Source organism: Notechis scutatus, chromosome 13 (assembly GCF_049901735.1).
Source record: "Notechis scutatus isolate UNSWTSFEM ecotype Mainland chromosome 13, rNotScu1.2, whole genome shotgun sequence".
Taxonomy (NCBI): domain Eukaryota; kingdom Metazoa; phylum Chordata; class Lepidosauria; order Squamata; family Elapidae; genus Notechis; species Notechis scutatus.
In genome coordinates, this window is record NC_142021.1 from 10,106,510 (window position 1) to 10,122,453 (window position 15,944).

Sequence of the window (15,944 nt, forward strand, 5' to 3'; positions counted from 1 at the left end):
CCCCTTATTCTCCGAGCAAAACGCCTTACGGTACCACACTTTGAAAAACAGATTCCGACACAAGCTTTACTGACATTAACTTTATTCGTAACACCCAGCCTCTGCTGACGAAACCACTATTTTGGCAACAAAACATGCTCCAGTAAAAATTGATCTGGATGAAAAACTTAACCAAGTCATACAGGCACAAATGATGATGATGATGATAATAAAAAAGATAATCTTGACATATTTATCACTGATGTGTGTAATACAACAGCACCAAATATCTACTCGATCGAGTTTTAAGGTACTTCTTTGGGGGTTTTTTTTTCTAACAAAAGAACTCTCTCTGGTCCAAATTCCCTTTCCATTCCATTATACCACCTCCTCTTGTAGACTCACAGATAATAAAGTTTCTCCGAAAGGGTTAAATTTGGCTCTCTGTGGATACTTTGCCCTACGAGGAAAGCCAGTTTATGGGCATACTGGCAGGGAGCAGGCACCCGAATGACTCCCTGCAGAGAAAGGAAGAGACACAAAACCTCATTTTTAAGGTAACAGCCATATTCTGGGACACAACAAACACTCAACCTTGATGCTTTTGGACCAAGGAAGGAATTCAGTTTTTAGGATACACTTTCAAGAGTGGTTGAACAGGCCTATGACTTTAGGAATGAATGAAATTTCACCTCCTTTGACGTTTTAAGCAGAAAAAAAATGGAATAAAAATTCAACAGGGGCAGATCCAGCAAGAAGATACAATCTAGATAACACTAAATGGACTTCCTAAAATGTAGTCACTTCTAGAGGCTTAGGAGATCATTTAAAGATTTCTCAAAGAGGCATCCCATGATTCGTCTCATTCAAACCCAGAAAAACGGATGTGAGGCTACAGGTAATAAAGAAGACAACTGCAGATGGGTTGGGGATCATCAAAAACTACTTCCGAAGTTGATGGGAGGCAGGCTCACCTACAGCAACATTGGAAGTGTTGGTATGGACATTCCTGGGCTGCAGAGCGTAACAATATCTAAATGCAACCACTTTGTTGTTGGTCCAGTTACATTTTTGTAACTTTACTTTATTGACTTTAGTCCAACTTGCAGACATTTAGGGAATTTTCTAAGGCTAAAACTACAACTGTATTTGTTTTTTTTCTCGCCTTTCCTGTTCATTCAGGTTGATAGAATCCGTTCCCTATCCAGATTCAATATTCAGCTCTTGGGCAACAAAAGGAAGAACTGGAATAAGATAATAGGTGGTTTCCTCCCTTGAATATTGAGGTTAGTAAGAAGCCTACAGCTCAACTGGTGTCGGTCTAAGTAACCATGGAAGGCCCACTAAAGGGCAAGTGACTACTTACCGGCCAATTGTAGTACATGTGACACAGCTTATATGTTAGCCTCTGCATGTAGTCAGGCTTCAGCGCGCTGCTGTCATAGATTACGTTGTAATGGGTGGGTGCGACTGTGCCGCTTTTCACGGACTGACTCACAATGAAGAAATCGTACCTAGGGTGAGAAACAGATCAAAGCAGTCTTGAGGTACGTTCAAGCTTGGAGAACTTCATCCTCCTGGAGATCAGAAGACCCCATTCAGGGATGGTCTTGGATCAGCCTAATCTGCGCTCAGAGCATCTCTCTTCAATGGCTAACGGGAAGTCCTTGGGTAGATTTTAAGGTAAAAGGCTCCCCATTATTTGAAATTGTTAGGTCAACAATTGTCACCTGGTGTCTACGTTGCTTGACCATCACTGGGTTTAACTTCTCTAAGGAACTGACCCTGTCCTAGGCTAGTGTTTTCTTTCTTTCTGCATCCTGGATCTCACAAGGAACTATGAGACAAAAAAAAAAAAAAAAACCCCACTATTTTCTTCTCCTTTTGCTTGGTCACACCAAAAATGTTATCTTCCATTGAAAACTGGTGTAGAGGAATACCATGAAGACTTGAAGAAGATATTCAACCACTGTTGGAGAATATCAACCTAACCCCGGAAGGAAGGAGAAAGAAACTCAAGGCTGCCCTATCCTGATGCCCTTTGGTATAAGTATGATGAGGAAGAATCAAGATTGTTTTGAAATAAGAATTCTAGTCAGGTTTGAAGAATGTAAAATAGGCAATCCCTTCCTCGATGAATAACAGAGTTGGAAGGGACCTTGGCAATCGTCTACTCCAGTGATCCCCAACCTTTTTTACGCCGCGGCCCGGTACTGGCATCAGCTGGGCGCCATCTTTTTTTGATTAAAAGTGCTTCCGGTGACCTCACCGGAAGCACTTTTTCATCAAAAAGATGGCGGCGCTAGCTTCGGTGAGCTTTTCCGGGTAGAAATGGCTTTCTACCGGAAAAGCTCACCAAAGCGCTAGCACCGCCATCTTTTTGATGAAAGCGTGCTTCCGGTGAGCTTTCTACCGGAAAAGCTCACCGGAAGCACTTTTTCATCAAAAAAAGATGGCGGCGCCCAGCAAGCCAGCGGCACGGTAGGACTTGTTCCGCGGACCGGTGGTTGGGGACCCCTGGTCTACTCCAACCCCCTGCTCAAGCAGGCGACCCAACACCATTCCAGACAAATGGTTGTCTAGTCTCTTCTTAAAAGCCTCCAGTGGTGGAGCATTCACAACTTCTAAAGACAAGCTGTTCGACTGATTAATCGTTCTCACTGTCAGAAAATTTCTCCTTAATTCCAGGTTGCTTCTCTCCCTGATTAGTTTCCATCCATTGTTTCTTGTCCTGCCTTCCGGTGCTTTGGAGAACAGCTTGACCCCCCACCTTCTTTGGAAGAGCCTCTTAGATATTAGAAACCCCTTCCCCAAGAATAGAAATCTCTCAACTTCCTGTTTTTGAGCATCTGTACATTTTTCCCTTGAACTCAGCAGTTGACTTACCACTCTGGTCTGGTAACTTCTAAGTCAATAACTGTGCCAGGTGGTGGATTCTGTAGCTTTCCTTCAATTTCAGCAAAGAATCTGCTGTTCACACGTTTCTTTACCACGATCACTGTCAGTTTGGGGCTTCAGAAGATTGCATAGCAAGGGTTAGTTTGCTTAAAGTGCTCACCATTTCTCAAGAGACAGACAAGAAATTAAATGTGACTTCCCTTCTTTTAACCGATCATCCTCTGCTATTCTCGGAAAATTAAAATGTGCATCAAGGAAAGCTGTGCATAAAATTGCCCGTGCAAACAAGCCAAAAAAAGATATACAGAATCACAAATACGCTGATTTGGGATCAGCAACTTTTGTAGCCAAGAAAGATTTATATGCCGAAGTGTAATGTTTCTGTAATTTTAAAAAATTATTTCTATTTCTTTGGCTGTCCCTAATGTTGCTCAAAGTCATTTCCAGTGTGAGCAACTCAGAAAATTGAATCCAAGTAAGGCTTGATATGGCTGTTTCATTCACAGTGCCTGCATTGTGCTGCCTTATATACCTGACAGTCCAGCCCTGCGGCCATATCACATTTATTCTACAAATCCTTTTGCTTCAAGAAATTACAGCCATACAAGTTTCCAAAGGGCCTTACAGGGGTTGAAGTAAACTGCCCTTTGGAGTATGGTCTACCCAACCAAGCCCTTTTCCTCCCAGGAAACTTGGTCAGGCCCCCAACTTACCGATAGTCAGATCCAACTGTTTTCAAGCACTCCAACAATTGTGGGATTTCATAGCTCACCAAGGTTTTTAACTGACCGTCACCAACACCATCGCGATACACGATGATACGGGTAGGCATGTGTTCGTTGTAGGAATACCAAGTCCTGAGTGCCGCTAAGGAAAGACGGGGCAGCAATTTACAAAAATTAAACCGGATTCCCTACCCAAAACAAAGAGGTCAGCCTTACCCTCCCTAGAACACAAAGAAGCTAGCTTCTTTTATCAAGATTATATTTCAAATATAGGACTGTCATTTCTTTAGTAAAGCTCTCAAGCATTGACACTTTGTTGAGGCTATTTTTACCTTGTAGGCACACTTTGAGTCCATCCACAATTTCTTGCCCACGATCTTGAAGCACACAGCGTGAATACCAACTGCCAAGAGAAGGCAAAAAGGCTCAGATCCCCAGAGACTTCCTGCCCTGCTGCCAAGGACAATACAGGAAGTCCCTGACTTACAGCCAAAATTGGGACCGGAATTTTGGCCATAAGGTGAAGCACAGACGTGACTGGATTTGATTTTACAGTGGTTATTGAGCAAATAATCTGGTTGTTAAATCAGAATCAACTAGTCATAAGTCCGATATGCCATAGTCTCCTTGGCATGGAATGGGACAACTCACTGCAGCCAAATCACCCTGGGACAATTTAACAATTCAATTTAATTATTTAAAATAAAATAAAAATGTTTTCATTTTTTTCATCCTGTCCCTCCTTTTGCATCCTTTCTTCAATAATTCTATTCTATTCTATTCCACTGTTTCTTTAATACTGTCCCACAGCGAGTTGGCTGTGGCGAATTGTCACAGACCCTCCTGCTGTTCTCCTGAAAACGGTCGCGAATCAGTTAATGCGACCACAGGATGCTGCAACCGGTCATAAATGTGAACCCAGTGCCCAAATAGGGCCATGTGATAGCAGGGCAGGAGGGAGGACATTTTGCAACAGTTGGGAAGGGCTTTGTAGGTTGCCAAGCACCCTTTCTGGGGCACTTTTCATTCCAAATGGCCGTTAAATGATAAGTGGTAACTTGAAGATTGCCCGAAACAGCAAAACAATCCCTGAATGGCAACATAGCCACATATGTGTTTTCCTAAAAGATTTGCAGCTCTTGAAAAGGTCTTAACAATCCTACCGGGTCATTCCATGATTCAAGCTTGCAACAAACGCCGCCACTGATCGCCGTCCAGCCGAAATGTCGTGGTAACAGTCGATGCCCACAATCATGAGCTGCTTCATCTGGAATATTGGAGAATTATTGTCATGGGAGAGCCAGTTTGGCCTAGTGGCTAAGGCACCAGGCTAGAAAGTCCCACCTCGGGCATGAAAGCCAGCTGGGTGACTTTGGGCCACTCCCTCTCTCTCTCTCTCAGCCCAACCCACCTCAGCATGGTTGTTGTGGGGAAAAGAGAAGTGGGACGATCTGTTCGCCACCTCAAGTTACTTGCAAAAATAAAGATGAGATATTAATTGATTCTTGAGTCAAACACAGATTGTTCAGTGAACTGGAACAAAACACAAGACATCCCCAAAACAAGCTAAGTTATGTTTTAACTCTCATGTGGGTTTCTTACAGGGCTGCTAAGCTAAACACTCCTGGAAAGAGAGAAAGAAAAATAAAATAAAATAAAATAAAATATAAAAGCTACTTACTGGGATTTCAACGCTCCAGAGTTCTCCCCCCATTTTACAGTTCATCTGTAAGGCGATTTTGGTGGCTATGGCCATGATAGTTTGCTGCTTGCTCAAGGTGCGAGCCAGAACACACTGGCTGGGTGTGGGACAATCAGTACACAAGTATTTCTTGATTGCGTCGTATTTGTCTTTACGGTTACTGGACAGGACACACACCACCTTGAAGAAGCAAAGACAGTCAAGTACATCCTCCCAGGGTTTACTGAAAACCTCAAGAGTTCTATAGCTTGCTGGGAATCGCATCGTAGGCTGCATTAGCAGAGCTACCCTGGAAAAGCCAGCATGGCCTTTTGCCTTTTACACAGTGGTAAACCTGGAGTGCTCTCGATGACCCTCGCAGTCCTATATTTCCATCCTTCCAAAGACACTCAAAGGCAATTTAGATGGTCCAGTTAGAGAACGTTAGCCTAATAGCATTTAAGTAAAGAACAAAGTTTTGATTTCTGCGGGCTTCGTAAGACTGTTTATAAGCTTTCTAGAGGACTTGCCCCCTACTCCATTTTCCAACCATCTTCATGTGCCTTCTTTGATTGTATTTAATCCTGATCTTGGCATGAGATATCAACTGATAAAAATGGGATCTGGCAGGGTTGCTGCCCCATTAATTCCTAGAAGCAAAGCTCCAGAGGGTGTTTAATCACTTAATCCCAAAGGTTTAAACCAGAGCAAACCCGTGGTTCCCTGCATCCTGTATTTAATCAGGGATCAGACAAACCATGACATTGCAGTTCATGGGATCACATTGGCCATACCATCTGAGTTTCGGAGGTAATCTTCTGCTTTAAGGTTCTCAGGTACGCCTCTGTTCTGTCATCAACTTCAACCCTACAAAGAAAGATGCCATCTCTTTTACCACTAACTGCATAAATGGGTATTTCTCCACCTGGATAACTTGAAAACGTGAGGACTGGCAGGGGAATTCTGGAAATCCACCAAATCTTAAAAGTTGTCCAGGTTGAGAAACACTGTACAGTAGAAATACTGTACTTAGTGCCAACTGATGCCATACAGGTAAATCCTCGACTTTTGACCTCAATTGGGACTAGAACATCTTATCATTAAGTGAGGTGGTCATTTAAGTGAGGAGACATGCCCGATGTTACAACATTGTTTTGCTGCTAAATGAATCCAGCTTCCTCCCACTGGTGGAAACTGGCTGGAAAGGTTTCCAATGGTGCTCAGGTGACCCTGGGACACTGCAACCATAAAGACTTGCCAGCTGCCAAGAACCCAAATTTTGATCCCGTGATTGTGGGGATGCTGCAACAGTTCTAAGTGCAAGTATCCTGGTTGCAGGATACTTTTTTTGAATAGAGCTATAATTTCAAATGGTCATTAAACGAACGGTTGCAGGTTGAGGACTGTCTGTCTATCTACTCTATCTTTTTTTCTCTCTCTCTCTCTCTCTGATATCTGCTAACCTGGCTGTTCTAGGCAATGTTACAAACCCCACCTTCAAAATACTGCATTCCTTTTCGAGTACTAGCTTCACCTGGGAATTCCCAGCGGGGAAACTGAATCGTGGTTTAAATTGGCAGCTTTAAATTCAGAAGCCCCCTCCCTGTCCCTGCCAAGAACAAGAGTCTTGACGGTACTTACATGATGGCTTTGTTCATTCTTATGCCCATTGCGGGGGTGACTTTGAAAAGGTTTTGGACCAGAATATTAGCGGCGTCGTAATTCCGGCGGGTGTAGATCAGCAGCCAGTTTTCCAGAGGTTTTACACTGGTGAGGGGAGCACCCCTTGTTTCCCTGGACCAGTCTGCAAGGTGCGGGTTGTAGTCAAACTGAAAGGAAGCACTCGGAGTTCAGCACTTAACCAATTGGCCACGTCTCTCTTTTCTCTTCTTTTTCTTTCATCTAATTTAGCCTGCTCAGATTTTATTTTTGGGGTGGGTGGGTAGGTGGTTGTTTTAACCCACTTGAGGAAGGAAAAGTTGCCTACCGCTTTCCCTCCCTGACGAATTTTTTCAGATTGGACCACTCGCCCCGAAAAGGAAAGCAGTTTGGATTCAAAGCTTAGCCCCCAATCGCGTAGCTCTTTCTGAACGTTGTCATCTCTGCAAAAATAAAAATAGAGCTCGTAGATCAGGGGTGTCCAATACGGTCAGCCTGTGGACTTCAACTCCCAGAATTGAAGTTGCCCCCCTCTTTTTTTTGTGGGGGGGGGGGGATTCCAGCAACCTACTTATTAATGTAATTGATAAGTCGTCCAACTTCACGCATTCTTTGTTCGGGCGCAAGCCTTGTGTGAACAGACAGATCTTTCATTACGTTAAAATCACTTCGCATCTTATTAGTCAGGCCTACAAAGAGGAAAAAGGACAAAGTGGAGGGAGACCATACAATAAAATCAATAAAAGCCAGCACTCAGACCCAACTCATTTATTATCCCCCAAAACGAATCAATCTAAAAGTTAAAACATCCCTCTTATAATTGTCGAGGCAGCTGCAGCTGGAGGTGTAACAATCATTTTCGCTAGATAATTCTCAGTGTTACATTAGGTAAAAAGAAATTGCCTCATTTCCAAATCAGAAGGTGGATCATAGAGATCTTCTAGCCCAACCTTAGAGATCTTCTAGCCCAACCCCCTGCCCACTTTATGCCATCCTGGACACTGTTCAAGATCTCTTCTTGAAAAACCTCCAGCCATGGAGCACTACAACTCCATCAGGCAAGCCATTCCATTGATTAAATACCCACTACTGGAGAAGTAAGGCTATTTTTGAACCATCAGACCTGTAAGATAGCAGAGTTCAGGGATGAGTATTACTGGTCCTGCCAAGGCACCTGAAGGGCCTCGCGTCCTCTTTGGCTGGCTAATCAAAACGGGTTGGTTCAAGTCGGTGATTTCTTGGGTGTATTGCTGTTTTAAAGAGCAGAAACGTCGTTTGAATCCGACACGCAGAATGCGGAAAGGGGCTTCCTTTTGCAAGTCTTAAACTATGCAGGCAGAATCAGCTTCGTGAGACGGGAAGGCAATTTTTGTAAATTGCAAAGAAAAACAGCTTTGGGAAAGTCGACTCTGTGTTTCGTCAATGTGCAATTGATCAAGGTCCCTCTTTTCCTTTCTGGGACCCCTTTGTAATTAGATCACAATGCAAGATTATTGGGGTGGGTGGGAGGGGAAGAGCAATTAGTTTTTAAAGCCCCCTTTTTTGTGTGTGGCTGGAGGCTTAGCCTTGCAATTAAATTTCAACAATTATACGAACAACGGGTAATGGAACAAAGAGGCTTGCAGAGCCATTGAACATACTAAATTTCCCAGAGGCCATTTTGAATTACGTATCCATGTGCTGATCAATGCCTTTTACTGATCAAAATCTAGCCTTAGCGTTGCATTATAGATCTGACCGACTTAAAGGGAGGGGAGGAACCTACAATCCACCAAGGTCCTTTTCATTCCCACCAAAACTCCGTACCATCTTGTAGTAATCCACAAAGCTGATCTCGGTTCCATCAGATTTTTTGAAGGAATTTTTAGGACTTGATTCCCAATCAATATCGTCTACCCGGTACGTTTTGTTGTTATACCTGGGCAAAGGTTGGAAGGCTTCATTAATCTTAAATCACCTAAAATCTTCATCTCAATCTTAATTTCTCTTAAGGACTCTGCTTGTAGCCTCCCAGGGTTTGGGGGGGAATTGCCCTTTGCGATCTCCTCAACCGGCTTCTAATGAGCCGAGTCAACAGGGGAAGCTGGATTTGCTTAAGGACCATGTGATCCACTTAACAACGGCAGTGCCTGCCTGAAACCTAATGACCATAGCAGTGGAACTGTCGATTCCACCCCACCCCCACCCCCCACTGTGGTGGTAAGTCGGGGACTAGCTGGGAAAGCAAAAGGTTTTGATCTGCACCATTAACATCAAAATAAGCCGAGTTTACCGGGTAAGGACAATCACACCAATGAGTTCCTTTGTGCATAATTCTCGGAACTGCTGTTCTCCAACTTGATCATACAAGGTGTACATAAAATCCAGGACGGTCTCGCTTCGGAGGACCTTGTGGCTCACATCTGTGCAAAGCATGATGCTGGTCTCGTACTGCAGAATGGATGTGGTGAAGCCAGGCCAAATCATCAGCCTATCAAAAGACAAAAGAAAATTCAGTGGTTCACACTTGCTCTCTTTTAAACCGACAGGGAGCAACTCCTCTCACGTCGCAAACAAGTTCTGCAAGGGATCTGCAACTCCAATAGAGAAACCCATTTTATGTGGGGGGGGGGGTCGGTTGGCTTTCAAAACCAAGGTCTACGGGTCAGGCTGATCCCCCTTAAAATTGATTATTTCAAGTCGCACTAAGGAAAATCAGTTTGCTTGGGTTTGTAATCCCAGATCTTTCAATACAAAAACGCTACAGGCATCAGAATAAACATCTAAGGCAGAACTAAATGCTAATCTTTTGTTAGGAGAGGCAGAATGTATCTAGGAGCTTCCAAAAGAAGTAAGTAATGGATTGATTCTGGTCCCAGCTGTGATCATAAAGGCATTTCCAGTTTTATTACCTGTGCTTAGGAATATTGATTGGGTCACTTGGGTTGTAGTAATTACGCCCAATCTGCTGCAAGTTCATTATTTTCAACAATCTGAGAAAGAACAGAAATGGGAAAGTAAGATTATACACAGGGATCTTAGAAGGAAAGAGTCTGATTTTGGGCAATGGATGTTTTATTTTTTTCTCTTCTCCCACAAGACTTTTTTTTAGTCCAGTTGGAGAAGAAATCATCGTAATTACGATTTCTGGCTTCCTAAACAATAATTCACCTGCTGGGTGAGATATCACACCCAAATTTGAGCTAAGCCACCTGTTCCAGGTGATTGATCAACAAACTCCATGCCCATCACAAAGACCTTCCAATTAGCCAGGATGCTGAGAGCAGCAATAGAGAAAATGGAACTTTCAAAACTAGAAAAGCTTGTCTGGACCAATTGCAATAACTCGAATTGAGTTCTTCCCTTCCCCGCAAAAAAAAAAAAAAAAAAGTGAAAACCAAAATCTTTGCAGACCCTTCCCCACATTAATGAATTCTACAAATTGTCTAGTAGAAATATAATTGATTTCTCATACTTTAAAAAAAAATGTCCTGGCTCTCTAATGCACAGATCCTAGCAATCCCAGCTCTCTCTCTCTCTCAAAAAAAATAAATAAAAATAAAATGTGTATGCAGCAAAGGCTAACCTTCTAAAAATAATGTTGTAGAACTGTAGGCATGTTGGCGAAGTCGATGGAAGTTCATTGGTTAAAGTGATGGTGATCTTCACAGTCTCTCCCTGCCGTGTCTGGCTTAACACCTCCGTAACCTAAGAGAATCACCAATAATTATTTTTAGGATGGGATGATTTTAACCTCCAGAAGCCTTAAGAAAACTGACTAGAATCAAGAAATGGACAAGACTTCGTAATTTCTAAATGCTTCTCATTCTATGTGCAATGCCCATCGCTGATGCCACAAGCACAGTGGCTAAAATGCAGTATTGTAGGCTAAAATTCTGCCCACTGCCAGCAATTCAATCCTGACCGGCTCCAAGTTGACTCAGCCTTCCATCCTTCCAAGGTGGGTAAAATGAGGACCCAGATTGTTGAGGGCAAGAGGCTGACTCTTTAAACCGCTTAAGAGAGGGCTGGAAAGTACTGTGAAGTGGTACATAAGTCAAAGGGCTATTTAGCTCAACCTCAAAGACTCGATTTCCATAATTCTAAATTGCCACAGCCAACCGAGGCTGTATCTGAGCTATTCAGACTATGACTGAATATCGCTGGTACCTTGTTTTCCAACTTCTTTGGTAAGAACAAAATGGACCCATCGAAAGCATGTGTCTTGCCAATCAAGTTCTCGTGTTGGAATAGCAAGGCTGCCCGAAGACGGCGGGCTTCCATCTGTGGGTTGTAGTCAATGTGGTACTGGTACAAAGCCCACTGCGGGCGAGACGACAGCCGGAAGTGGTTGGTGCTCAATCTGATTAAATTCCCCGATACACCTGTGGGAAGGTATCCATCTGTTAGCCATTTATTATCAGAACAGAACAGAACAGAATTGGAAGGGACCTTGGAGGTCCTCTAACCCTTGCTCAAGATAGGAAAGCCTATCCCACTTCAGACAAGTGGCTGTCCGTTCTCTTCTTAAAAGCCTCCAGTGATGGAGCACCCACAACTTCTGGAGGCAAGCTGTTCCACTGGTTAATTGTTTTGTCAGGAAATTTGTTCTAAATTCCAAGTTGGATCTCGGATCATCTTCTGTTACTCCTTGTCTTCCCCTCAGGTGCTTTGGAGAATAGATTGACCCTCTCTTTTGGGGGGCAGCCCCTTAGATATTGGAAGACTGGTATCACGTCATCCCTAGTCCTTCTTTTCATGCCACTACACAGACCCAATTCCATCAGCCGATCTTTAACAAGCGTTTATTAAACAAGCATTTTCAACAGCTCTGCCACTGACTGGCATAACGTTCCATCCATCAACAGTAAAAGCACTAGCACCACATCAACTGCCAAATGCAGGACACCTGCGTTTCTTCACGGAGGATTAACATATTGTTGGATGTTGCTACAACTGGAAGGGGCTGGAAGGGTGACAGAAAAAGCACTCAAGAGAAAAATGGGAACTTTTCCTAAGAATCCCCCGTATAGTACCTGTTTTGGATTCTCTGACATGTTCCATTAAGTGACGGGTGTTTACACCAAGATCATGGTAGTCTCTGCGGCGTCCACCTCGTTCTCCCAAACTCATTTCTTGAAAGCCTGCTGAAATCTTAAGTTCTATAAAGTAGAGGACAAAAAAAAATATATCAGTCATGATCTGCCTTTGTGGTTAATTCTGGACAACCTGCCTCCTGAACGCTATTGGGCAAGTGGGCTGCTGTTGCTAAAGATGACCTAAAATGACCCACTGGGGATGGCATAGAAGTAAGAAACCCTGATCAACTGGATCACAAGACTTGCCTCTTAGCAACCCATAGAGAAAGCACCATATCAATTTCATGGTTAGTTAGGTCAGCTCCTACAGCTGCTTCTTATAGGGAGGCATTAAGAGATCAAGATTACCATCACTGAAAGGAGAGGTATGTGACTCCTACCAGATTAGGGGTTTTCTTAAAAAAAATGTGGTAAGATTGATAGAATATTTGTAGCTTGGGGTCGAACTGTGGGGTCCTTGGTGCTCTCTGAGCTTGGTAGTTTTCTTGCACATGCTTCATCACCCAACTTGGTAATGTCATCAGTGCTAGAAGGGAGCGGGGTTTGCAGAGGGGGAGAAGGAGGAGGACTTGGGGTCCTTGAGTCTGGCTGTTTTCCTGTTTCATTACCAAAGCAGGTAGTGCATAATGGCTAAGACTCCAGGATGAATATATACAGCGCCCCAGGAATTCAACCCACAGAAAGGCAGCAGACCAAATAACAGCTGCACCCCCACTTTATTTCTATTTCACCAATGTATATTCAAACTTTGGTTCGACTCCAGGAACGTGGAGAGGATTATCTGTCTTTGAGCTACCAATCCTACCTTCCGATTTCGATTTCAAAACCGGGGGTCCCATTTGTTGGCCATATCTAGCCTTAGCTCCATCTCCTGCTTCAGCTTGCAGCACTGGCGGAATCTGGGGAGTTATTGAGCTGTATCCAGGCGCAGAAACCTAGAGGAGGCAATGCTGGTTTAAAAAAAGGCTGCTCAATATCGAAAGACAAACCACATTATGGTAAATAACACGGACCAGAGGCCACGGCTGACCCTGGAAAACCAGAATTATAATTCTTATCGTTCCACTGAACAGGCTAGCTGGGGCTTCTAGGATATCGGTGATCAGAGGAGCACCCGTCCTTTTTAAAAAGGTTTTTAAAATTTCCTCATTTTTTAAACTTACAGGAGCTGGTCCCACTGTAGAGAGTGTTGTTTCTTGACCACGAGCTCGCCCCCTCGCCCGAGACCTTGCTCTTGCTCTCCCAGTCATTGTCTCACTGAATGAGCTGTAATGGCAGACAAACATGTAATTTTCATTCTTTTTCACATTTCCAGGGTTAAAAAAATACAGCCTGCTTTAAACTGAACCCATTTCCAGTGCATCTTTTCCGGCAATGAGTTTAATGAGTACATCAGAGGAACCTTCCCCATGTTTTTTAAAAGATGTCCCCTTTAGCACAGAAGTATAAGCCAGGATTTGAAGCACATCCTGGCTTATGGTTCCCTTACTGATAACTGCAAGCCCCAACTAATCCACAGGATTTCAGAATGAACCCAGCAAGATCCAAAGTAGATTTTGTGCAAGCTAAAATTCCAAGGTGGGTTTTTGAAGCTGCAAACCTCTAGGAGGGACTCCCATTGTTCAAGCTGGATTTAATCTTTCTCTCTCTATATATAAGTGAAATACCACCTCACGCATCATCACAAAATCTCCAGAACCGTAAAGCCTACAAACTTGAAATTTAAAGGATTTTTCAAAAGGACCACCAAAGCATTAGTATTTCCTATATTATTATTCTTAACATGCTCTGATGCTAAGGAACTCTACTCCCCCTCCCCACCTGAAAAGAAATCTGTTCTAAATTCAAAACACAAGGAGAGAAGTTTCAGTTTTAGTTTCAGAGCACCAAGCAGCTTTAGTACAGAACAGTTGAGCGAAGCCATGCCCAGGCTCCTTGCTGTCTACTTGCTCACACAGGTTCCAAACAGCCCTCAACTCTCTCACACACTGACAGGACACTAGCCAGATGAATACCGATGGATGCTGGTAGGCAGAGGCAGAATTTTTTTCTCCTTATTTTCCTCCCAAAAAATTAAGCCTGACCACATAGTTTCATAGCAAAGCACAGGTATCCAACTAGTCTAGCATATATTTAAACTAGTATCAAATGTTTGATTTGATGTGAGCCAATCTGGGAACATCAACCCAGATGCCCATAAAGGGTAGCAAATAAATATGCAACAATCCCAGCTGAATGGGGTTATGGGCTTTTGCATTCCAGATACCACAATTCTAATGTGAATCAGAGACAGACAAAAGCAAAATACTGGAGCACTCCAACCAACATTCTTCCTTTTGGACTACAACTCCCCTCATCCCCAATCACCTAGGATACCTCATCTGTTTTTTAAACAATACTTTTCATTTGTATGATATACCCATTGGTTAAGTCTTTATTATCTCAATAGGACCTATCCTTACACTTTACACTTTAAATTCTTCACTGCGCTGTTCTGGTCAACGAAGCCTGTTTTCAAAAATATACACAAAATGATTAACAATGTCAACTTCCCCAAATTGTTAGTAAATAGCAACTACTACCACTAGTAGCTTATAGCATTCCTCCCAATTCATAATTTGTGTGTGTTGAGGTGGGGTGGGTTTCCCACTTTTCTCACCTTTTACAAAGATATATTTATAGATACCCAAACTTAAGATTATTCTGAATCAACCTAGTTTGATATATATAACAAACCTAGTTTGATTCATTTAAGCCACTCATTAATGACATAATGATAAAGACTATAGAAACACTTGAAAACACTGGGATAATTAAAATATTGAGTCATTAATGATCCACTGAATTAAATGAACTAATGAATTTTAGATTTTAGGCATCATTGTAAAACAATTTGCTCATTTATTTATTTTTTTAAAAAATAAGGCTATTGTTAAGTCTTAAAACCACTAGAATTAAGATATTAGTTCATTAATGAACCATTAACTAAATTGTTAAATAATTAACAATGTTAACCTCCCCAATGAGAATAGCAAGTAAGTTTGTTAGTAACTAACAAGATAATGATTTCTATATTTTAGAATTATAAACTCTTTTGCTCCTTGACTAGTGGTTTTTTTTAAAAAATTTTTTCTGTTATGAGACTATTTTTAAAAAATAGAAACATAAGTCTTGAAAGCAGTGGATTATTCTTCATTTGCAAATGTTTTCATTTTTTTTCCTCCCCTCCATTTTGTACACACAAGTTGCAAACCCTCCATTTTTACTCCTTATTTTTTTTTAATTAAGTTGAGTTTAATTGAAGCTATTTTATTTTATAACCATCTTTTCATTGCACGAGAAACACACTAGAAAAAATATATATAATTCTCTACTAACGCCATGCAACTTCGTTCCTGGCATCCCCATTTTCACAGCACAAATCCTTAAGTAAATTTATACTATTACGAATAAAATAAGTTGAAATTGGGAATTTTTTTAACAAAAGGAAACATCAAAATAATAACCAGAAGGAATAACCAGAGCGATACCGTCGCAAGAACTTTTCACAGAATAAAAATAAATGAAAACAAACACTAACCAAAGAAAGCTTCGAATAAAAAAAAAAAACGAAACAAAAACTAATAATAAGCACGATTTTCAAATGGCGCTGGCTTTTCCCTCCAACGGTGAAAAACCGCCTCACTCGGAACGATCACTCCGCGTTCTGTACCACGTGACACGGCTTGATTTTTAAAGCGGAGGCGCCGGGGACTATTTTTTCCCCCCACCCACCCCCCGCCGCTCTCGGAGGAAGACGGTACACGATGCGCCCTTCGTGGCCGTTAGTTCAAAGGCTGCGTTGGGCTCTCATTGGCGGAGCGGCGTCTCGCGCGTTCCCTCCTCCTCCTCCTCCTCCTCTTTTTTTTTTTTAAGATTCCCCCC

At 42.4% G+C, this 15,944-nt stretch overlaps 1 protein-coding gene across 1 annotated transcript; it reads right to left on the minus strand.

The window, feature by feature from the left end:
• Positions 1-65: 65 nt before the first annotated feature.
• On the minus strand, positions 66-15,728 carry PIWIL1 (piwi like RNA-mediated gene silencing 1). Its single transcript, XM_087942965.1, has 21 exons — positions 15,601-15,728; positions 13,184-13,286; positions 12,826-12,955; positions 11,958-12,083; positions 11,092-11,306; positions 10,508-10,629; positions 9,834-9,914; positions 9,215-9,412; positions 8,749-8,860; positions 8,066-8,192; positions 7,514-7,631; positions 7,271-7,385; positions 6,925-7,112; positions 6,078-6,150; positions 5,284-5,484; positions 4,766-4,869; positions 3,935-4,005; positions 3,591-3,744; positions 2,866-2,991; positions 1,346-1,493; positions 66-497 (listed from the first exon to the last, which is right to left on the minus strand). Exons 2-21 carry the CDS (start codon positions 13,268-13,270, stop codon positions 381-383), a joined length of 2,613 nt encoding a protein of 870 aa, XP_087799091.1. The 5' UTR covers positions 13,271-13,286; positions 15,601-15,728; the 3' UTR covers positions 66-380.
• Positions 15,729-15,944: the final 216 nt, after the last annotated feature.